Source organism: Pelophylax lessonae, assembly GCF_965119305.1.
Source record: "Pelophylax lessonae genome assembly, chromosome: 1".
Taxonomy (NCBI): Eukaryota; Metazoa; Chordata; class Amphibia; order Anura; family Ranidae; genus Pelophylax; species Pelophylax lessonae.
In genome coordinates, this window is record NC_138768.1 from 493,159,131 (window position 1) to 493,181,079 (window position 21,949).

Genomic DNA, 21,949 nt, shown 5'->3' on the forward strand with positions numbered 1-21,949 from the left:
ACATTTCTTATTACACTCTTTGTAATGCTTGAATGCTGCCATTGACCCCTCAGCCTTGTATTTTTTGAAGGCCTTTTCTTTAGTATTAATATGCATTTTTATGTTGGAGTTTAGCCACCCAGGGTTTAGTTTTGCTCTTTTAAATTTATTTCCCTTTGGAATGCACTGGCCAATCCCTTTGTTTAGTATGCTCTTGAAGCACTCCCATTTTTCCTCTGTGTTCTTTGTTCCCAGGGTTCTTATCCCATTTGATATTTTCTAGCAAAGAGCGCAGTTTTGGGAAATTGGCTCTTTTGAAATTCAGTGTCCTTATATTACCGTTGTGTTTCCTATTACTATGATTAATACTGAAACTAATTGACCTATGGTCACGGTTTCCTAAGTTGCCCCGTATTTCTATATCTGTGAGCAGGTTTGTATTGTTGGTAATCAGTAGGTCTAGTACCGCATTGTTTCTTGTCGGTGCGTTCACCATCTGACCCATACAATTGTCCTGCAAAACATTTAGGAACTGCCGAGCCTTGGCTGAATGCGCGGTTCCTTCTGCCCAGTCTATATCTGGATAATTAAAGTCCCCCATTATAATGACATTTCCCATCCTTGCTGCCAATCCTATCTGTGAAAGGAGGTCCGCCTCCCCCTCCTCCCTCTGGTTGGGGGGCCTGTAGCATATGCCCAATATTACCTTCCCCATAGTGCCTTCCCTTTGAAGTTCTACCCATAGGGATTCTGCCTCTTCCATAGCTCATTATTAATATCATCCCTCATATTTACCTGTACACTGTTCTTAACAGACATACCCCTCCCCCTTTTTTTACCTTCTCTATCTCTGCGATAAAGGGAATACCCTTGAATGGTTGCCATCCAATCATGAGAGTTGTCGAACCTAGTCTTTGTAATCCCCACAAAATCTAAGTCGTCCTCATACATCAGCAGCTCCAGCTCTCCCATCTTGTTGGCCAGGCTTCTGGCATTGGTATACAAACCTCGTCTTTTTGACCGGATGCATACCCTATCCTTAATTGATGTTGTTTTTAGGCTGCTCTTGTGATTTTTCCCCATACCCACCTTGGATTTAGGAACTCTGAACACCCTACTGCTAATGTCCCCATTTGTGCCCTCTGAATCTTGCTCCCCGCTGGCTAATTCTACATCTGTACCCTCCCCCCATCACCTAGTTTAAAAGCCTCTCTAATTTTTTTGGCCATCCTCTCACCCAGTACGGTTGCACCCTCCTCATTTAGGTGCAATCCGACCCTACCAAAGAGCCTGTGGCCGACTGAGAAGTCGGCCCAGTTTTCCAGGAACTCCCAAAACCCTCCTTACTACACCACCTCCTCAGCCACTTGTTAACTTCCCTAATCTCCCGCTGCCTCTCTGGTGTGGCTCGAGGTACAGGTAGTTTTCCTGAAAATACTACCTTGTAAGTCCTAGTCCTCAACTTAGCCCCTAAGTTTCTGAAATTGTTTAGGACTCTCCATCTCCCTCTACCAATGTCATTGGTACCCACGTGTACCATGACAGCTGGGTCTTCCCCAGCCCCACAAAGTAATCTGTCCACCAGATCCATGATGTGCCGAACCCGAGCGTGCGGTAAACAACAGACAGTTCGGCGCTCACGGTCTTTGTGACAGATTGCCCTGTCTGTCTTTCTAATGATTAAGTCCCCTACCACCAGAACCTGTCTTTCTTTTCCCTTTCTCCCGGCCTCACTGGAGGAGTTCTTCCCCAGGCAGCTAGGGGCATCGCTCTGCTCCAGCAATGCTGGTCCCTGACTGGTTTCCCCAACACCACGCAACGGGGCGTATTTATTGGGGTGCTCCAGCCCAGGACCGGCCTCCTGGCCTTGTTCCCTTCTACCCCTCCTAACTGTCACCCATCTACTCTGCTCTGATGCTTGGACCCCTGATTCTCTGCCCTCCACTATGCAGGCCCCGGCCTGCACCTGTCGTGTATGATCCCAGCTCTCCTTCAGTATGGAGAGTCTTCTCAGTGTTGCCAGTTGCTTTCCTAGATTCAGTACCTGGGCTTCTTCCAGGGAAGCAACGTGCTTACATTTTGTGCACCTGCATTCGCCCTCGATCGCATGATCGAAGAACGTATACAATGCCACAAGATGTACACCTTATCGTATCTCCACACCCTCCGGGTATTTTACCTGCTAATCGAATCTAATGGGGATTCAGTAAGTCTGTCCTGTGTGGCTGTTTTCTAGCTTCCTAACTCTACTTTCTTACCCTCTGGTACTCCTGCGACACTCACTGGTACTCCTGCGACACTCAGGTACTCACCGGTACTCCTAGACACTCAGGTACTTACCGGTACTCCCAGACACTCAGGTACTCCCAGGCACTCAGGTACTCCCAGGCACTCACAGACACTCAGGTACTAATAGGTACTCACAGACACTCAGGTACTAATAGGTAAAACCTTTCTGGGGCTGAAGTGGTTAAGCATCATTTAAATTACTGCTCCTATAAAAACTTAAAAATTTGCATTGATACATGTCCCCCAGGGCAGTACCCTTGTGCCCATACACCAGGGGTCCTCAAACTACGGCCCGCGAGCCACATGCGGCCCGCCAAGGACATTTATCCGGCCCTCCGGGTGTTTTTGCCGCCGCTGCCATTCACTTTTTTTTTCAACATAAGAGACGGACGGTCCAACAGCCGGCCTATCATTGGTGGAAGAGGGAAGGGGCGGTGGCTGCTGATTGGCCGGCCGGCTGAAGCGCTGGATCATGGGAATTGTAGTCTGGCTGTAATCAAGCTCCCGGCGGTGAGAGGAAACGAACAGCACAGCCAGACTACAACTCCCACCTCCCAGGACTCAGAGGCAGCCAGGGCCTGTGGGAGGGGCCGGCTGAACATGACTTGCATGGTGACTTATGGGCAGTGAACGTCGGGTGCTGGCTCGTGGGAGAGAGAAAGCGGGAGATGTGACGGCATCACAGCACAGAGCATAGGCAGCTTGGAGGAAGTTGGCATCACCCCCTTCCCCCAAAGAGGTTGTTCAATCAAGACTGAAGTGAGACAGATCCTGACACACTAGATGACCCCTACATCCCATGGGCACTAAATGGGCTGCGCTGGTGGGCACTGATTGAGCTGCACTGGCGAATGGTTCAATGGGCCACTTGACTGGAATTGTCCCCCAGACCTAAGGCTGCCAGCCCTCCACTGGCCGTGCTTGAGTGGTTCTCTCTTCCTCAGTTCCCTCACCTGCCCCTCAGCTCCACCCCCAGTGATATTCCTGTGTGGGGATGTAGATGACCGCTGAGTAAATGATAGAGGAGTGGTAACAGAGTGATCTCTAGAGGGGCTGCCTGCTGTTCTCCCGTGCTGGTCAGTGACAGACAGCCGAGGAGTAGAAAACCCAATTTAATTGACGGTAAATGCATTTATATTCTGATTGCTATTCAGTTGTATGTTGTGTGCTGTGTAAGCCCCGGTTCACACTGTTGCAATCTCTGAGCAGTGCGAGTTCAGCCATATGCTTGTATGGCTGAACTTGCATTAGATTCAGAAGAAAAAAGGCACACGTGCCTTCTTTTTTCCTGTAGTGGCATTGGATTGCATGGGTCTTCTCACCCAATGCGATCAGATTCCTGTGCGAGTTCACACAGGGCACGATTACAGAGCCGGTTCCCGCACCGCACCAGTGTGAGCCCGGGGTAAAAGCGTAGTTCCATCAACATGGGCACTGGTGAGGCTGAAATGATGTGGACTGGTAAGGCTACATTGATGGACACTGATCAGACTGCATTGATGGGCAGTGCAGTCTGTATGTCTCTGTGTGGGCAAAGTTATTGCTGGTATATTGTTTTTGCAGCGCTGTGTGTATATATACAGTGCCTTGCAAAAGTATTCGGCCCCTTGAACTTTGCAACCTTTTGCCACATTTCAGGCTTCAAACATAAAGATATAAAACTGTAATTTTTTGTGAAGAATCAACAACAAGTGGGACACAATCATGAAGTGGAACGAAATTTATTGGATATTTCAAACTTTGTTAACAAATAAAAAACTGAAAAATTGGGCGTGCAAAATTATTCAGCCCCTTTACTTTCAGTGCAGCAAACTCTCTCCAGAAGTTCAGTGAGGATCTCTGAATGATCCAATGTTGACCTAAATGACTAATGATGATAAATAGAATCCACCTGTGTGTAATCAAGTCTCCGTATAAATGCACCTGCACTGTGATAGTCTCAGAGGTCCGTTTAAAGCGCAGAGAGCATCATGAAGAACAAGGAACACACCAGGCAGGTCCGAGATACTGTTGTGGAGAAGTTTAAAGCCGGATTTGGATATAAAAAGATTTCCTAAGCTTTAAACATCCCAAGGAGCACTGTGCAAGCGATAATATTGAAATGGAAGGAGTATCAGACCACTGCAAATCTACGAAGACCTGACCGTCCCTCTAAACTTTCAGCTCATACAAGGAGAGGACTGATCAGAGATGCTGCCAAGAGGCCCATGATCACTCTGGATGAACTGCAGAGATCTACAGCTGAGGTGGGAGACTCTGTCCATAGGACGACAATCAGTCGTATACTGCACAAATCTGGCCTTTATGAAAGAGTGGCAAGAAGAAAGCCATTTCTTAAAGATATCCATAAAAAGTGTTGTTTAAAGTTTGCCACAAGCCACCTGGGAGACACACCAAACATGTGGAAGAAGGTGCTCTGGTCAGATGAAACCAAAATCGAACTTTTTGGCAACAATGCAAAACGTTATGTTTGGCGTAAAAGCAACACAGCTCATCACCCTGAACACACCATCCCCACTATCAAACATGGTGGTGGTGGCAGCATCATGGTTTGGGCCTGCTTTTCTTCAGCAGGGACAGGGAAGTTGGTTAAAATTGATGGGAAGATGGATGGAGCCAAATACAGGACCATTCTGGAAGAAATCCTGATGGAGTCTGCAAAAGACCTGAGGCTGGGACAGAGATTTGTCTTCCAACAAGACAATGATCCAAAACATAAAGCAAAATCTACAATGGAATGGTTCACAAATAAACATATCCAGGTGTTAGAATGGCCAAGTCAAAGTCCAGACCTGAATCCAATCGAGAATCTGTGGAAAGAACTGAAACCTCACTGAGCTCGAGCTGTTTTGCAAGGAGGAATGGGCAAAAATTTCAGTCTCTCGATGTGCAAAACTGATAGAGACATACCCCAAGTGACTTAAAGCTGTAAACGCAGCAAAAGGTGGCGCTACAAAGTATTAACTTAAGGGGGCTGAATCATTTTGCACGCCCAATTTTTCAGTTTTTTGTTTGTTAAAAAAGTTTGAAAAATCCAATAAATTTCGTTCCACTTCATGATTGTGTCCCACTTGTTGATTCTTCACAAAAAATTACAGTTTTATATCTTTGTTTGAAGCCTGAAATGTGGAAAAAGGTCGAAAAGTTCAGTGGAATAGTTTTTTAAACCATACTCCGGCCCTCCAATGGTCTGAGGGACAGTGAACTGGCCCTGTTTAAAAAGTTTAAAGACCCCTGCCATACACTCTTTATGGCAATAACTTGCATATACATAAGCCTTTAAAATGACTTTTGATTTTTCATGTTCGTGTCCCATAGAGTTTAATAGAGTTTGCATGTGCGCTAGGGATGATCGAACGGTTCGGGTATGATAGATGATAGATGACCGAACGGTTCGGGTCGACCATCGGTTCGACCCGAACATTGACTGTTCGAGGTTCGGCCGAATTTAGAACTTTTTGCTGAAAAAGTTTGGAATTCGGCAACCAGAACCGACCAAAATGCAATGGGCCAGGAAATGGGCTTTAAAAGCCTGTGATTGGACCAGAACCATTAGTAAAACCAATTGAGGGGGCAGGAGAATGCTAGGAATGTGATTGGAGTGACTAGGGGGTCCCTAGGCCAATCATTAGTGAATACGCCCCCCAGTATATAAGATAGCCCCCGCCAAATTCCTAGCATTGCAATACAGGGACATGGAAGAGAGTGGAAGCAGTTCTGTTAATTTTGCTTCAAAAGTGTCATTTAGCATTTATTAGTGTGAGGAAAGGGATATCTAGTGTAGTTAGGGTGCTATTTTCCACTTTAGTTAGATGCAAAAATTTTGTTTCTGTAGGGAAAGTGTTAAGTGCCAGGGTGACCGTAATGTAGTGTAGGGTGACTGACTGACTGCTATGGCAGGGTGAACAAACCCTTCCATATTAGGGTGACCGCTATAGAGAAAACATTGTTTCTCTTAGGTCACTTTCAGTGCAGCGATATGGCTTCTCGCCTGTCAGCCTGCTTTTTGGCTGCAGGCGTTTATAGGGATTTTTTGAGGACAAGTTTGGAGTCAGGCATGACATCTAAACTTGTGTATAGGGGTATATATGCACACATGTCTGTATATATACACCTGCACATATATAGGTGTGAAAGGAGCAGAACACTATACTTACGCTAATGAAATAATTAACACCAATATGGCTCTGCTCCTATCACACCTATATATGTGTAAGTGTAAAATACATATAAGTGTGTGTGTGTATATACACCCCTATACAGAAGTTCAGATGTTTTGCATGCCTCCAAAGCCCCCAAAAAAATGCCCAAAAAAACGCCCACGCCAAAAAAGTTCGGGTCCCATTGATTTCAATGGGGTTCTGAAATCCGGGCCGAACTTTTGGGAAGTTCGGGTGTTCTGGTCGAACCGAACTTTTCAAAAGTTCGATTATCCTTAATGTTCGCTAGAACTTTTTCCCTGTTCGAGATGTTCCGGTGCGATTCCGCCCATCACTAGTCCGTTGCAGGAAAAGGGATGGGTATCCTCTTTGCACAAAAAGTGAACATTTTCCTTCTGCTAAGGAAACATCAGAAGCTACAAGACCAGGTTAGGCAGCTTGAAACTCAACATTGATCAGTGGGAATTCCCTGTAATTTTGCTTTGGTTACTGAATAACTGCATGGTCACTCAACTGGGCACTGTAGCTATACAGGTCCAAGGTCGTGGTGATCTTATTCGTGGTAAATTTATTCAAATTCCCGCCAAAGCGAAGCGAGTCTACAAACATGTCATCGTTCAACAGGAAGTGAAGTTACGACAAATTATGCAAGAGCAAAACCCTAATTCTGCATGCACAGCTTTGAACCTTAACTACAAAAATTGAAAAATATATTAGTTGATCTAGTCATTGTTACTACTAACTCCTCGATCATATAATCTCGCTATGTCACCCCCCCCTCTCGCTCTGTCACCCCCCTCTCTCTCTCACCCCTCCTCTCTCTCTCACCCCTCCTCTCTCTCTCATCCCTCCTCTCTCTCTCATCCCTCCTCTCTCTCTCATCCCTCCTCTCTCTCTCATCCCTCCTCTCTCTCTGTCACCCCTCCTCTCTCTCTGTCACCCTCTTTCACTCTGTCACCCCTGCTCTCTCTCTCACACCCCCCTCTCTCTCTGTCACCCACCTCTCTCTCTGTCACCCTCTCTCTCTGTCAACCCCTCTCTCTCTCTGTCACCCCCCTCTCTCTCTATCACCCCCTCTCTTTCTGTCACCCCTCTCTCTCTGTCACCCCCTCTCTGTCACCCCCTCTTTCTGTCACCCCCTCTCTCTCTGTCACTCCCCCTCTCTCACCCCCTCTCTCTCTCACTGTCACCACCTCTCTCTTTCTCTCTCTCTGTCACCTCTCGCTCTGTCACCTCCTCTCTGTCACCCCCCCTCTCTCTCTGTCACCATCTCACTATGTCACTCTCGCTCTCTGTCACCCCTCTCTCTCGCTCTCTGTCACCCCTCCGCTCTCTCTCTGTCACCCCCTCTCTCTCTGTCACCCCCCTCTCTCTGTCACCCCCTCTCTCTTTCTCTCTCTGTCACCTCTCACCTCCCTCCCTCTCTCACCCCCCTCCCTCTCTCACCCCCTCTCTCTCTGTCACCCCCCTCTCTCTCTGTCACCCCCTCTCTCTCGGTCATCCCCTCTCTTTCTCTCTCTGTCACCACTCACCTCCCTCTCACCCCCCGCTCTCTCTGTCACCCCCCCTCTCTCTCTATCACCCCCTCTCTTTCTGTCACCCCTCTCTCTCTGTCACCCCCTCTTTCTGTCACCCCCTCTCTCTCTGTCACTCCCCCCTCTCTCACCCCCTCTCTCTCTCACTGTCACCACCTCTCTCTTTCTCTCTCTCTGTCACCTCTCACCTCCTTCTCTCTCACCTCTCTCCCTCTCTCTCTCTTTCACCCCCCGCTCTCTCTCTGTCTCCCCCTCTCTCTTTCTCTCTCTGTCACCTCTCACCTCCCTCTCTCAACCCCGCTCTCTCTGTCACCCCCCTCTCTCTCAACCCCGCTCTCTCTGTCACCCCCCTCTCTCTCTGTCACGCCCTCTCTCTTTCTGTCACCCCTCTCTCTCTCTCACCCCCCTCTCTCTCTCTCTCTCTCTCTCTGTCACTCCCCCTCTCTCTCTCACCCCCCTCTCTCTCTCTCACCCCCCTCTCTCTCTCATCCCCTCTCTCTCTCACTGTCACCACCTCTGTCACCCCTTCTCTCTGTCACTCCCTCTCTCTTTCTCTCTCACCTCCCTCCCTCTCTCTCTCACCCCCGCTCTCTCTCTGTCACACCCCCCTCTCTCTCTGTCACACCCCCCTCTCTCTCTGTCACACCCCCCTCTCTCTCTGTCACACCCCCCACTCTCTGTCACCTCCCCCTCTCTCTCTGTCACCTCCCCCTCTCTCTCTGTCACCTCCCCCTCTCTCTCTGTCACCTCCCCCTCTCTCTCTGTCACCCCCCTCTCATTCTGTCACCCCCCCTCTCTTTCTGTCACCCCTCTCTCTGTCACACCCCTCTCTCTGTGTCACCCCCCCTCTCTCTCTCTGTCAACCCCCCTCTCTCTCTGTCACCCCCTTTCTCCCTGTTACTCTTTACTCTCTGTCACCCCTTCTCTTTCTCGCCTTGTCACCCTCCTCTCTTTTTCTCTCTGTCAAATCCTCTCTCTCTGTCAACCCCCCCAATCTCCCTGTCACCCCCCCCCCTCTCTCTCCCTGTCACCCCCCTCTCTCTCTCCCTGTCACCCCTCCTCGCTCTGTCAAACCCCCCTCTCTCTCTTTCAAACCCCCCTCTATCTCTCTTTCAAACCCCCCTCTTTCTCTCTTTCAAACCCTCCTCTTTCTCTCTGTCACCCCCCTCTTTCTGTCACCTCCCTCTCTCTCACCTCCCTCTCTCTCACCTCCCTCTCTCTCTGTTAAACTTCCTCTCTCTGTCAAACCCCCTCTCTCTGGGGGGGTGGGTCGCAGATACAGCTCCTTGCCAAGGGTGATGGAGACCCTAGGTACGCCTCTGCATACCCTACCACCAACGGACAACCCAAGATAATGTATCCTGCTACTGATGATCGCAGCTTTACCACGTATGTGTTCGTTAGGTATTGTATGTACCTGTAATACAGCCCAAAAACAATAGTGTGCATTTTGCTTTTTTTTTTTTTAATCCTACCTAAAACACACTGATACAATTTAAAAAAAAATTCTATCAACCCCCCCCAAAAAAAAAAAATACTGACCCTGACCTTGACCCAAATACTAACCTTGTCACAATTTTTTTTTTTTTTTTTTACACACACTTTCTTTCTGTACAAGGACAGAGAAAGATACAATGTATCTCTATCCACCATTTACAGAAAAAGAAAACATAGGAAAGGGCTTCACAGTGAATGATCAACTGTGATAGCCAATCGGAGGCTATCACAGTGATCAGATGACCCGGAATCGGGAGTTCCGGGTCCCATTTATTAGTACAAGGCCTGAGGCACGTAGTGAGACCCTGGTCTCTGTGCTTGGAGTATGCCATGCACCAGAAATTGAGGTACGCAAATATGCAGCCCCACAGCAAAAAGCTCAGTACAGTGGGGCTGCATATTTGTGTGACTTCGGTGTGAATGGGTTAACACCTATTTCCAGCAACAGAGTTTTCAATATTGCTGGTTCAGCAGTTCTGTTTTTATTATATTTGTATGTTGTCACAAGAAAAAAAAGTTAAACTTGTGAAATTCTGCAAATACCAGGTAAAATGTAAACAGTGCACATGATTGAAGAAGCCACAGCAAACGTTAGGTACAGATATTTATTCATCACTTTGTTTTAACCTTGAAATAACTATTTACTTTCTTCTTTATCATTTTAGGATAAAAGTGTTTAATTTCATATCCAATGGTTTAACTATGACTTTTGTTTTTGCTACAAAATTGTTGCTTTTCCTCAAGAGTTATATTGACAAAAGGTTGTTTTTTTTTTCTTTGATTGTATATAAAGCCATCAATATAGTATAGCAGCAAGCAGATCTAATGAAGAGTCTCTGCACTGGAAATTAGCTCTTGTTTTAGAAAACTCTCCGCTTTATGTCCCTCCACAGCCTCCACATCAGCCATAACATCTGGATCCCAGCTAAAGGTTAGCAATGCGGATGGAACCTGCAAGTAAAAAAGTTTAAATGTAAAAGCATACTCCAATGCCACACGTGTTTAGGGTGAAGGTTGGAAGAAAATACACTTTACATTTCAAGGAAAATATGATCATGAATTTCCAACAGTAGCAACCTTAATTAACCCTGCTTAGCAGAAAAAAAAATATGATCTAAGAAACATAACTAAATTGAATAAATCTATGCACACATTGGAGCAGCGCCTCTCTAAATTTTGACCCCCAATTGAACCCTTAAAATCATTTTTAAATCCCAGAAAAACCCTTCTAAAAAGAGGCAAGAAGTGCAATTTGTAGAAAGGTAAAGAAAACTAAAAACAAATTGAGTATTTGACTGGAGTCAATTATTGGGATAGCAGCTCATTTTTAACACCTAGTTTCTCTGTACAACAAAAGTTTCTTTTGTAATGATCATGACTGAAAATATTGAGATTGACACATAACTGAAAGTTGTATTGTTACCTCATAGTAATGGTCAGTAGAGAAATGCCCCATTACCTTGGTGGTCAGTAAAGAAATGTCATCTTGAATTGGTAATCACCAATTGCATTGGTGGTTAGTGTACAAGTGCCCCTTCCATTGGATCAGTGGGAAAATCTAACTCTAACAATGGAGTGGGTGTAGGGTGAAAATCAGTCTGCCACTGCTTAACCACTTTACCACCGGAGGATTTTCCTGCTAAAAGACCAGGGGTTTTTTTGCGATTTTTTACTACGTGACTTTAACGGACAATTGCGCGGTCATGCGACGCTGTACCTAAACGAGTTTCACATCCTTTCTTTCCCACAAACAGAGCTTTCTTTTGGTGGTATTTGATCACCTGTGCGATTTTTTGATCACGCGCTATAAACAAAAAAAGAGCGTAATTTTTGCAAAAATAACTATTTTTCACATTTTTTTATATGAAATTGCCCCCAAAAAAAATGTAAAAATCAAAATTTTTTAACATTTTCGGCCAATTTGTTTTACGCTACCTATGTTTGGTAAAAAAATCGCAAAAAGCGTATTTTGATTGGTTTGCGCAAAAGTTATCGCGTTTACTAACAAAGGGAAAGATTTTTGTCATTTTTGGTGTTTTTTTTTTAACGAGTAATGGCGGCGATCTGCGATTTTTTTTGCGGTACTGCGACATTGCGGCGGACAGATCGGACCCTTGACTGACATTTTTGACACTTTTGGGGGTACCAGTGACATTACTGCAGTAATCAGTGCTATATATATGCACTGTTACTGCAAAAATGACACTGGCAGGGAAGGGGTTAACTGTATTGGACAGGGAGAGGTTAAGTGTGTCCTAGGGGCGTGCTTCTAACTGTAGTGGGACATTCCTATTGGTGTAAAAAAAAAGATCAACGGTTCTACATAGTAGAACCGTCTGATCTTCATTTTTACACAGGGAGAACTGACAGGCGGCTTGTTTACATAAGCCGCTCTGTCTTTCTCCCGCTGTACCGGCGATCGTAGTGTGACCGGCGGACATCGGGTCCGCCAGTCACACTCCCGCACTCCTCCGTGAACGAGCCAAGGCGGGCGCGTGCTCGCCCGCTATTGGCTCTAGAAGGAGTGACAGGCGAGCGACGTAGACCTACGTCACTCTGCCTGGCCGGGGCCGACTGCCGCAGTAAATATACTGTGAGCAGTCGGCAAGTGGTTAAGGAACCTTAGCAACCTCTGTAAGGAACTCTATCTAGGAGGTTGCTTAGGAGCCTGCTAAGATTTGCTTTCTACCCAGCATGCCCATAACCTGTCCCTGTAACATTTATACCTACTTCAAATTGACATGTGAGTCTCGTTTCGTACCGAATTGTAGTTCGGGTGAAATTTTCATTGTTCAGAAATTCAGATGTATTCAAATTTCCAAATGCAACAGTAACAAATCCAAAAAAAAATTAACAAATGGAACATAATTTGCTTAATTCTAATGTTTGAAGCATCCAAATGAGACAAATTATTCAAATAAATTTGATAATTGGTTGTTAAGGAGCGCGGTGGCCTTCCGGCAGCCGCGCCCTTAACAACCATGTTTCATCTGCTGTTAGTGGGATTTCCCGCTGACATCAGAATATAAACAAACAATGCCGTCATAAACCACTTTAAGACCGGAAGATCATGCAATGCTGTACCCAAACAAAATTTATGTCCTTTTTTCCCACAAACAGAGATTTCTTTTGGTGGTATTTGATCACCTCAGTGCTTTTTATTTTTTGCGATATTAATAAAAAAACAGCGAAAATTGCGAAAAAATTACATTTTCAATTTTGTCTTTTAAAAAATATCCAATATATCTCCTGCAGGTCAGCCTGCTCTGATGCTCGTCTGTTTCATAAGTGGCAGGGTGATATCCCCGCTCTTACCCCTGAGGACTGGGACGGGGGACTCCAGCAGTTTATCCTGTTGGTTATTTCAGCTAGAGACAGATGCATCCAGCTTAAGTTTATCCACAGGGCTTATTACACACCGTTGCGGCTATCCCGCATCTACCCTGCTAGGACTGATAACTGCCCCAAATGCCAGACTGCCTCTGGTACCTTTACACATGTGGTTTGGTTGTGCCCGTTGATCCAACAATTCTGGCAGGATGTGCGAGAGGTGATTAATGCAGTGGGCTCATCGTCTATCCCTCTAGACCCCGGGGTTTTTGCTAGGCATTTGTGACGATGTGGATCCGAGCACATATCTGCGCCTTTTTGTTTTTTACGTTGCTTTCTACGCCAGGAAATCTATATTTGCTCATTGGAAGCGGGCTGACCCCCCAACGGTTTCCCAGTGGAAGGCGCTGGTAGACTCAGTTTTACCTCTGTATAAACTTACACATATGGGTAGAAGGTGTCCTTCTAAATTTGATAAGATTTGGGGATCTTGAGTGGGCCTTAGACCCCTGCCGTAAGGTAACGGTAGCTTGTTAGAGAATGTGTATCCTGCTCCACTTCTTCAGCTCCTCCCCCCCCCCCTTTTCCTGACCGCCCCCCCCCCCCGGCCCCTCTCTCATGCTGCTCCCCTACTGGCTATTCTTTTCTTCCCTTCCCTTGGAATCTTCTCTGCATGTACTTGAGTTGAGGACTGATTTTTATTTATTTATTTCTTTCTATCTTTGACTTTTATATCATGCACCTGTTAATACTTAGCTGTGATAGCACCGGTGTTGTGCAATGTTGCCCTCTCTGGAATCCTTGTTTCTGTATAGCTGTTTATTCTTTTTGGACTATGTATGTACACTTTTCTTGAGATAAATAAAAAAGTTTCTGTTAAAAAAAAAAAAAACCTACTTGAGACAGAAACGAACTCACTAGAGCTAACTGAAGTCACAATGACACTAATACAGAAAACCACTATAATACCTGTATATAGTGTGCAATGTGACAGGGGGGTAGGGGTTAACTGGGGGTGATCGGGGGGGGGGAATCAGGTCAAGCCTGATAACCAGCAAGGGGACTGTAGGAGCACCTGCATCGTCAGGGTTGATGGCCTTGTGTACTGTCAGGGTGCCAGGAAACCAGACCACATGAAGATGCACTTATATATCGGGTGATATATATATAATATGTCAGGTGTGCAACATCATCACTGAGTGATGCCCAGGCAGCAGGCAAGTGATGATGCAAACAAAGTTTATAAGAGACAGCAGTCTGCACATGTCCAAGATGGCTGCCAACAGGAAGGCAAGGTAAGACATTGACAGTTGGCCTTTGATAATGGCACTTACGACAAATATAAGGGTATGGTATGGCTTATGGTATGTCTGATCACTTTTCTTCCTCTGATACCCTTGCAGATATGCTCCCAACCCAGGTAGGGTCATCCCCAGTCCTTCCTTAATTCCAGGTTTCCTGTGGTTTAGGTTTGCAACACTGTTTCTTCCCAATATCTCTACTATTAGTTCTCCCCTCCTTTATGTAATATAATTATAACTGTAACTATAACTCTTGATCTCTCAGATCCTGCTGAATCCAGAGTCCCAGAATCTCATTCCAGCTCCCCTTCCTACTCTACCCCTTCCCCTTTTTCTCTCTCCATTCTTCTTCCTATCCTTCCTTTTGGTTTATTTCCTTTCTTCTTTATTCTCTTTATTTTTGGTACGACATTTCAAAATGTTTATTTGGAATACTAATATTATACTAGGTTGGTTATAGATTAACCACTCTGTTGGATTAAATAATGGTTCGTGCTATTATTTTTACTTTATATGTTTTTCACATTTTGCTCCTTTGTAATTTGCATGATGGACTGTTTTGTATGTTTTTATTGACACTACTCACAGTCTCTGTGATATACTTTTGGCTTACATACGTCATGCTATGGGCAGCAAATATCAATTGAGCTGACTTGCTGTTTTACTTCATTACTGTTGTGTCTTGATACAATGTTTTGAATGTTGAGATAATAAAAACATTTTCAATTCTAAACTCTAAAGAATATACACCAAGTGTTTATTTTTCTGTCTGTTTATCTAAAATATGTTTATGTCTATCTTAGAAAAAAGTAAAAAATTTAGGAGGCGCTGAAAAAAATGGCAAAATAAAGTTAACATTCACTTACCAAACCACAGTCATAGAGTGTAACTTGTTTATTTTCTAACTTCTGGCCACAGGGACCAAGGAGATCATAAGGAAGCCAGTTTCTCTGCAGATGTTGGCAAACAAAATCAAACAGAGAGGACAACCATTCATGAGCATAAAATGTACCTGAAATTAAAGCAGAGGAAAATAGATAAGGCAGGGCGTGTAAAACCCATTATATTTGGACAAAAAAAAAAATAAAAAATCTTTGCTACATTCCTAACCAACTTGCTATATTCTAATCAACTCAATACAAGTTACAACCCTGTCTGTTCCAGACCATTTTTCAGTATTCAGTGCTCTGATAATCTGACAATGACTCCTACCCAAATTAATCCTATATCATTTTTTGAGATAGGCAGAGATTAACTTTGTTGGTTTATAATAAACACTGTGTTTATTTTTACTTTATAAAGGAAAAGGCTAAATATTTTGAAATGTCCTTTTTTTTCCGTTCTAAAACCTATCAAGTAAATGTTATTTCTTCATAAATAGACAAATATGTGATCTGCCCAAATAGTATGCCACTCCCAAGTATGGGGATACCACCTGTGTTAGACTTTTTTGCAGTCTGGCTGCATAGAGGGTACCAAAATCTAAGGAGTATATTCAGGCCTTCACAAGGCAAAAATTACACATCTGATTTCCTGATTACCTATCCCATTTTTGGAGACCTTGAAGTGCCAGAACAGAAGAAGCCCCCATAAAACCACATTTTGGAATGCAGACATCCCATGGTATTTGCTAGGATTGCATGGTAGGTATGTTGGAGATGTATTTTTTAGTTTTCATGTATTATTTGTTTATTATTTTACACAAAGTTGTAATTTTAAAAGGGTATTTCTCACATGCAGCATGAGCATACTTGGAATTGAGAACCCCAAAACACATTCTGCTACTTCCCCTGTTTATTGGCATACCATTTGTGAGACTTTTTTTCAGTCGAACCCACAGGGAGATCCGATAAGCTCCTTAAGGCTTTCAAGGGCATAAATTATGGCAGCTGATTTCCTGTCTACGCATTGCATTTCCAGAGGCTATAAAGTGACAGTAGAGACACTTGTAAAATTACAAACATTTTGAAAGCAGAAAACCCAAGGAATTAGCTAAAAGATATGGTGAGTATTTTGAAGCAAGTTGTAGTAATAATAATAGTTGACAGACCTTCTACTCCCACCTTGATGGTTAGATCAAGGAAATGAATCTGGTCAACACTGGCTTCACATGGGAGAATAATGCCTTGGTTATTGATAGTGATGGACGAACATCCGCCGGGGCGGTTTGCGAACGTTATCCACAAACTTTCTCAAATGTTTGCGGCAGGCCCCATTGACTTTAATGGCAGGCGAACTTTAAAAACCTTCAGGTCATATTTGCAGCCACAAACTACTTACTAGCTGTGCACAAATAGTCTCACAACATGGACACTGTCATAACAGAAGTATTTCTATTGCAAAAGTTGCCCTAAATTATTTTATTTTTTTTTTTCCAGCAAAAAACATTTTATTTTTTTTTTTCCAAAATCAGCCAGAACAGACAGCAGCCGGTTAAATACATGTCAATTACATATAGGGTCCATTCACACGTCTGTAAAATGGGTCCGCATCTGTTCCATAATTTACAGACCCATTGATTTTCAATTCCAATCTGAAAAATTAGGCATTCACAGGATAAAGAAGTAAGTGTCGGCCAGTACAGGCCCCAAAAATTAGCCAACAGGCGTTCACCTGACAGCAAAGAACGTTGTCTTCTGTGGCTGGAGGTACATTAGGCATTCACAGGATACATAAGTAAGTGTCGCCCATTCCAGGCCCCAAAAATTAGCCCACATGCGTTCACCTGACAGCTAAGAACGTTGTATTCTGTGGCTGAAGGTACATTAGGCATTCACAGGATAAATAAGTGTCGCCCATTCCAGGCCCCAAAAATTAGCCCACATGCGTTTACCTGACAGCTAAGAACGTTGTATTCTGTGGCTGAAGGTACATTAGGCATTCACAGAATAAATAAGTGTCGCCCATTCCAGGCCCCAAAAATTAGCCCACATGCGTTTACCTGACAGCTAAGAACGTTGTATTCTGTAGCTAAAGGTACATTAGGCATTCACAGGATAAATAAGTAAGTGTCGCCCATTCCAGACCCCACCAGGGGTTCCACCTGATGGGTGTGTCATGGGTCAAAGTTCTCCCCAATGTAAACTGATATGGCCGCCGCAAACAATGCCATATGTTCGCAATATCGTCGGACTGCGAACGAGCAAAGTTCGCCGCGAACCGACCACCGGGCGAACCGCAAGGCCATCTCTAGTTATTGGTATTAAGGGAACAAATAAACTTTTGAAAAGAGTCCAATGTGACATCCCATACCAGGAGGATGTCGTCTATGTACAGGACCTGCCTCAGAATATATGTTCTGGGCATATATTAAAAAAGAGAAGCAACAGATAGTGTTCTGTAAGGGGCTCGAGATAGGTTCACCGGAGATATAGTGAACACCTCACAAATAATAAGTGATAAACCTTGATAAATTACGCTGTCCTGAATGGTGACCGTTGGTATATCAGCATATAAACAAAAAGAAAAAAAGAGGATTGGGGAACCGTGAGAATACAAACACAAGTCTGTTACCCACTCCCCCAGCCACCAACTAAGGGCACCATAGGCGTGTATTCTTATTAAAAGGTATAAATTTATTAGGCACGTATGCCTTAAAGGTGCAAATTCAAGACAAAAACAAAAGGCAGTGAGTCATAGTGTTGTTACAAGACAACAATTAAAATCAACAATTGATAGCACCCTTGCATATATTGAAATACACCATCTGTTCACTGGCACTTGAACCCGACGGACACCAGCATACAATGTAGGCTGGATGGTTCGTAAGGTACAGTGTGAGGACCTCTATAATGAAGTATATTACCCCTCTGATGACTCAATAAATAATCCTGGCTGGAATTCACCGTGAGTATGATCACAGTATAGAAATGGTGGAATTCTTGAATAAATGTTTGATGACACAAGGGAATTCCAATCTTTTAAGCCCGTAATTGCCTGCCGACAGGATCGTCCATTAATTATTAATTGGTTTGACGCGTTTCACCAACGACGTTGGTTTCCTCAGAGCTACTGAATGGACTCAAGGTGCATCAATATATACCGCCCCTAATTGATAATTATTGCTTAATTATCCACTGATGTGCGGGACTAAGGGGAAATGTACTACCGCAGATTTCCACAAGATGTCCTCACTCTTTAGAAGCAGTGTGGTATATTAATTCGATGCAACTTGCCATTCTACCAGCAAAGCTATCAGCACTATTTTCAAGTATATCATCATGAAGATAGTGCTAAATCTTTAGATTGGACAAAGTGAACATATAATTGAAAGTGATTAAAAATTACACAGCATGCTGTACACCAGAGAACGTGAATACATGATAAGATCTGCATCTTCTGACTTGGCAAATAATGATTAAGTTTAATGTAGATTGTTGGATAATCACAAGTGGGAAATCATCTCCCTTTTATACTCAATGGGTCACATCCCAAATAAATATATAGGGGGAGGTATACAGAAGGAAAAATAAAGGGAAATACCTGAATTCACTAGATGATTACTAATAGTAATAATTTTATTTGACCCAATCTCCTTATTAACCAAATGTGTTTTATATTTTAGACTGGCTAAGGTCCAATATTAGTAAAAGATGTAACTATTAGTAATAAAATGATAATCAATATTCATTTATGATCTATATTGCAGGGACTTACCATCCCCATTCTATACCATCCTTAAAATTTTGCCCACTAATTCCCGATTTTAAATGCAAATTAGTGTCAAGGACCTATGGCAGATGAGATTAATCCTGGAATCAACATGTAGAACATCATACAGATAATAATGTCTTGGCTAGATGTATAGCGGGACATGGTTGGTTAAATAGGAGGGGAAAGTGCCAAAGAACACCGCGATGCCAGTCACGGGGGGCCATGGGTTCAGGGGTTCAAGAAGGGCTGTAGGCTAAATTCCACATTGAGTCCCACAGGTGATAGGGATCCCATCTTATAAATCCACATTTTTTCCTTCTGGAGAAGGATCCTATCAAAATCTCCCCTCCTTGCAGGCAATTTAAGGGCATAAATCCCCCTGACCCTAAGCCCCTCGGGATTGGCATCATGGTGTTCTATAAAATGGAGGGGTACCGTTCTTTTATCTACCCTCTTTTTAATGTCAGCGACATGTTCAAGAATGCGTGTTTTGAGTTGACGTTTGGTCTTGCCAATATACGATTTTTGACAGGGACATACTATCTCGTATATGACTCTCTCTGTTTGGCAGTTAATAAAGTCATTGATGGTAAAATCTTTTTGCCCATTACAGCTTTTAAATGTTTTTGACTTTATGACCAATTTGCATATCTGACAGTGACCACATGGAAACATTCCTTTTAGACGTAGTAGGGAAGTCAACCAATTATCATCACCTCGTGACCTGACAAACTCTGAATGGCATAGCGTATCTTTTAAATTTCTTGCCCTTTTAGCTGTAAGTAGGGGCCTAGGACCTACCAATTTTTCAATGAGAGGGGATACCGTTAGGACCTGCCAGTGTTTGGTTAAGATTGTTCTGACTTCTTCCCATTGTGTGCCGTACTGGGTAATAATACGTGGGTATTTGTCACCAACAGCCGTCACATGTGGGGTAAGTTCTTGTTGGTCACCAAGTAGGGTGGATCTTGGTCTTAACGCTGCTCTTTTACGTGCTTTCTTAATCGTACCATGAGAGTAGCCCCTCTCCCTGAATCTATGGTGCAGTTGTTTTGCCTCTTCCTGGTAATCAACTGGTTCTGAACAGTTCCTTTTTAGGCGTAAGAACTGTCCGACTGGTATACTATTCACCAGGTGTTTTGGATGATGACTACTTGCGGCCAAGAGGGTATTGGCTGCCGTGTCCTTCCGGTAGGTTTTGGTCCTAATTCCCCCATTTTCTACAGAGATAAGAAGATCAAGGAAAGGGAGACTATTGGTACTGGCCGTGTAAGTTAACCGTATATTGCGATCATTCAGATTTAGATCGCCCATGAATTGGTCCAACTCAGCAGGTGTACCCCTCCAGAGGAGCAGGACATCATCAATGTACCTCAGCCACATATGGGAGTGGCCGAGGTACATTGAGGATGGATAAACAACCTGCTCCTCCCAGAGGCCAAGATGGAGGCACGCGTAGGCTGGAGCCCACGGTGCCCCCATCGATGTACCCCTGATCTGCTGATAGTGCCCATTCATGAATTGAAAGAAATTATGACCCAAGAGGAAGTCCAGGAGTTCCGTCACAAATTCATTGTGGGCGCCGAGTTCAGGAAATTTGCTCTCCAAGAAGTGTGTGACTGCCCTCAAACCCCATTCATGTGGGATGGATGTATATAGACTCTCGACGTCAATACCCACCAAGAGTGTATCCGGGGGGGTAGAGGTCAGAGAAAGTCTACGGAGTACATCCCTAGTATCCTGTACAAAGGATGGGAGGGCAGTCACTAGCTCCTTGATAAGAGCATCGACAAATTTGCCTGTCCTTTCCAATGGGCCACCTACTGCCGAAACAATAGGTCTCCCTGGGGGATTATTGAGCGACTTATGTAACTTGGGTAATAATGTAAAACGTGGGGATGTTATACGTTTTAACAGAGAGATATTCCGCTTCCTTTTTAGAGATCAGGCCTACTTCTTTGGCACTGGAGATTTTATAGTTAAGGGCAGAAACAAGGGAGGGAAATGGACTGTCGCGGAGTTTCAAGTAAGTGGTAGTATCGTTCAATTGTCTTTGAACCTCCTGAATATAATAATCCTCGCTTAACAGTACCACATTGCCTCCCTTGTCGCTGCCCTTAATTACCACATTAGATGCCTCAGTAAGTTCTTTAAGGGCAATCCTCTCTTCACTGCTGAGATTGTCGGATCTACCCCTTTGCCAATTTACCCTACCCAGGTCCTCCTTAACCAGATCAAGGAAAACCTAGATATTACGGTGTTTTGTGAGTGAGGGCATTTTAGTCGATTTAATCGGTAGTTGCGCATCTCGTCTTATCACTTCCGTTGGGGATGTATCATCCTCAAGGTCATGGCCCTCATCCAGTAAGGATGTAAGGATCTCAACTAGCTCGGAATCGTCATCAGTGAGTGGCATCTCTGCTTGAGTACCACCAGTCCCCCTGTCATGCCAAATCTTGAAGACAACCTTTCTAAGATACAAGGCTATGTCCTTAAAAACTTCAAACTCTGTCGTTGCAGATATGGGGGCAAACGATAAACCCTTGCTAAGTAGACTTACGTGCCTCTCCTGTAGGTCAAAGCTAGAGAGATTAACGACCTTGAGATCACCCAGAAGTGAATCTACCGATGATTTTTGCGGCTGCTAGACCTTGTGGTCCTTTGTGAGCCTCCCCTGAACTGACCCTCTTTGTTCTTGATTTTGGGGTTTCCCTTTCCTCTTTGTGATCCCTGTGGGGGTTCTGACTGCTGGGGGTAAGTGTCCTCGGATGGGGGGTCCAAGTCCGGGACTAAAAAAGACACGGACTTGTCCCCCGTATCCGATTCACTCCCAGATGACCAACCCCAATTCCTGTTCCTCCTACCTCTGCCCCTTGACCTGCTCCTATTTCTGTTGATGGTGGGATTAAACAAGTCTTCACTTGCGCAGTCCTGGAGATTTTGTTTAAATTTATTCTGTTTATTACTTTTAAGATTCTTTTGGGTCTTTTCTACCTCTTTTTTGAGGGTTTCGTTTAATTTCTGAAACTCTTCCCTCTCTTTATATTGTTCGAGGATAGCAGAGCTTGCTTCGATCTCTGTTTGTAGATCTTGAAGCTGTAGCTTTTCCTCTTCAATAATTAGGTTCATCACCTGTATGCCCCTATCGATGCAGTTCTTTTTCCACACCTCCAGAAACCTGGAGGTGTGTAGATGTTGGGCAGGG

General features: G+C 44.2%; 1 protein-coding gene across 1 annotated transcript in view; it reads right to left on the bottom strand.

Annotated features, from left to right (window-relative positions):
- Nucleotides 1-10,269: 10,269 nt before the first annotated feature.
- The window catches only part of UBXN6 (UBX domain protein 6), a 391,844-nt gene continuing 380,164 nt past the window's right edge, over nt 10,270-21,949 (bottom strand). The window contains exons 10-11 of the mRNA XM_082243194.1: nt 14,958-15,103; nt 10,270-10,411 (exon numbers count right to left, since the gene is read on the bottom strand). Coding sequence (XP_082099320.1) covers nt 10,283-10,411; nt 14,958-15,103 — 275 coding nt within the window. The 3' untranslated portion in view covers nt 10,270-10,282. The remainder of the gene's footprint in view (nt 10,412-14,957; nt 15,104-21,949) is intronic.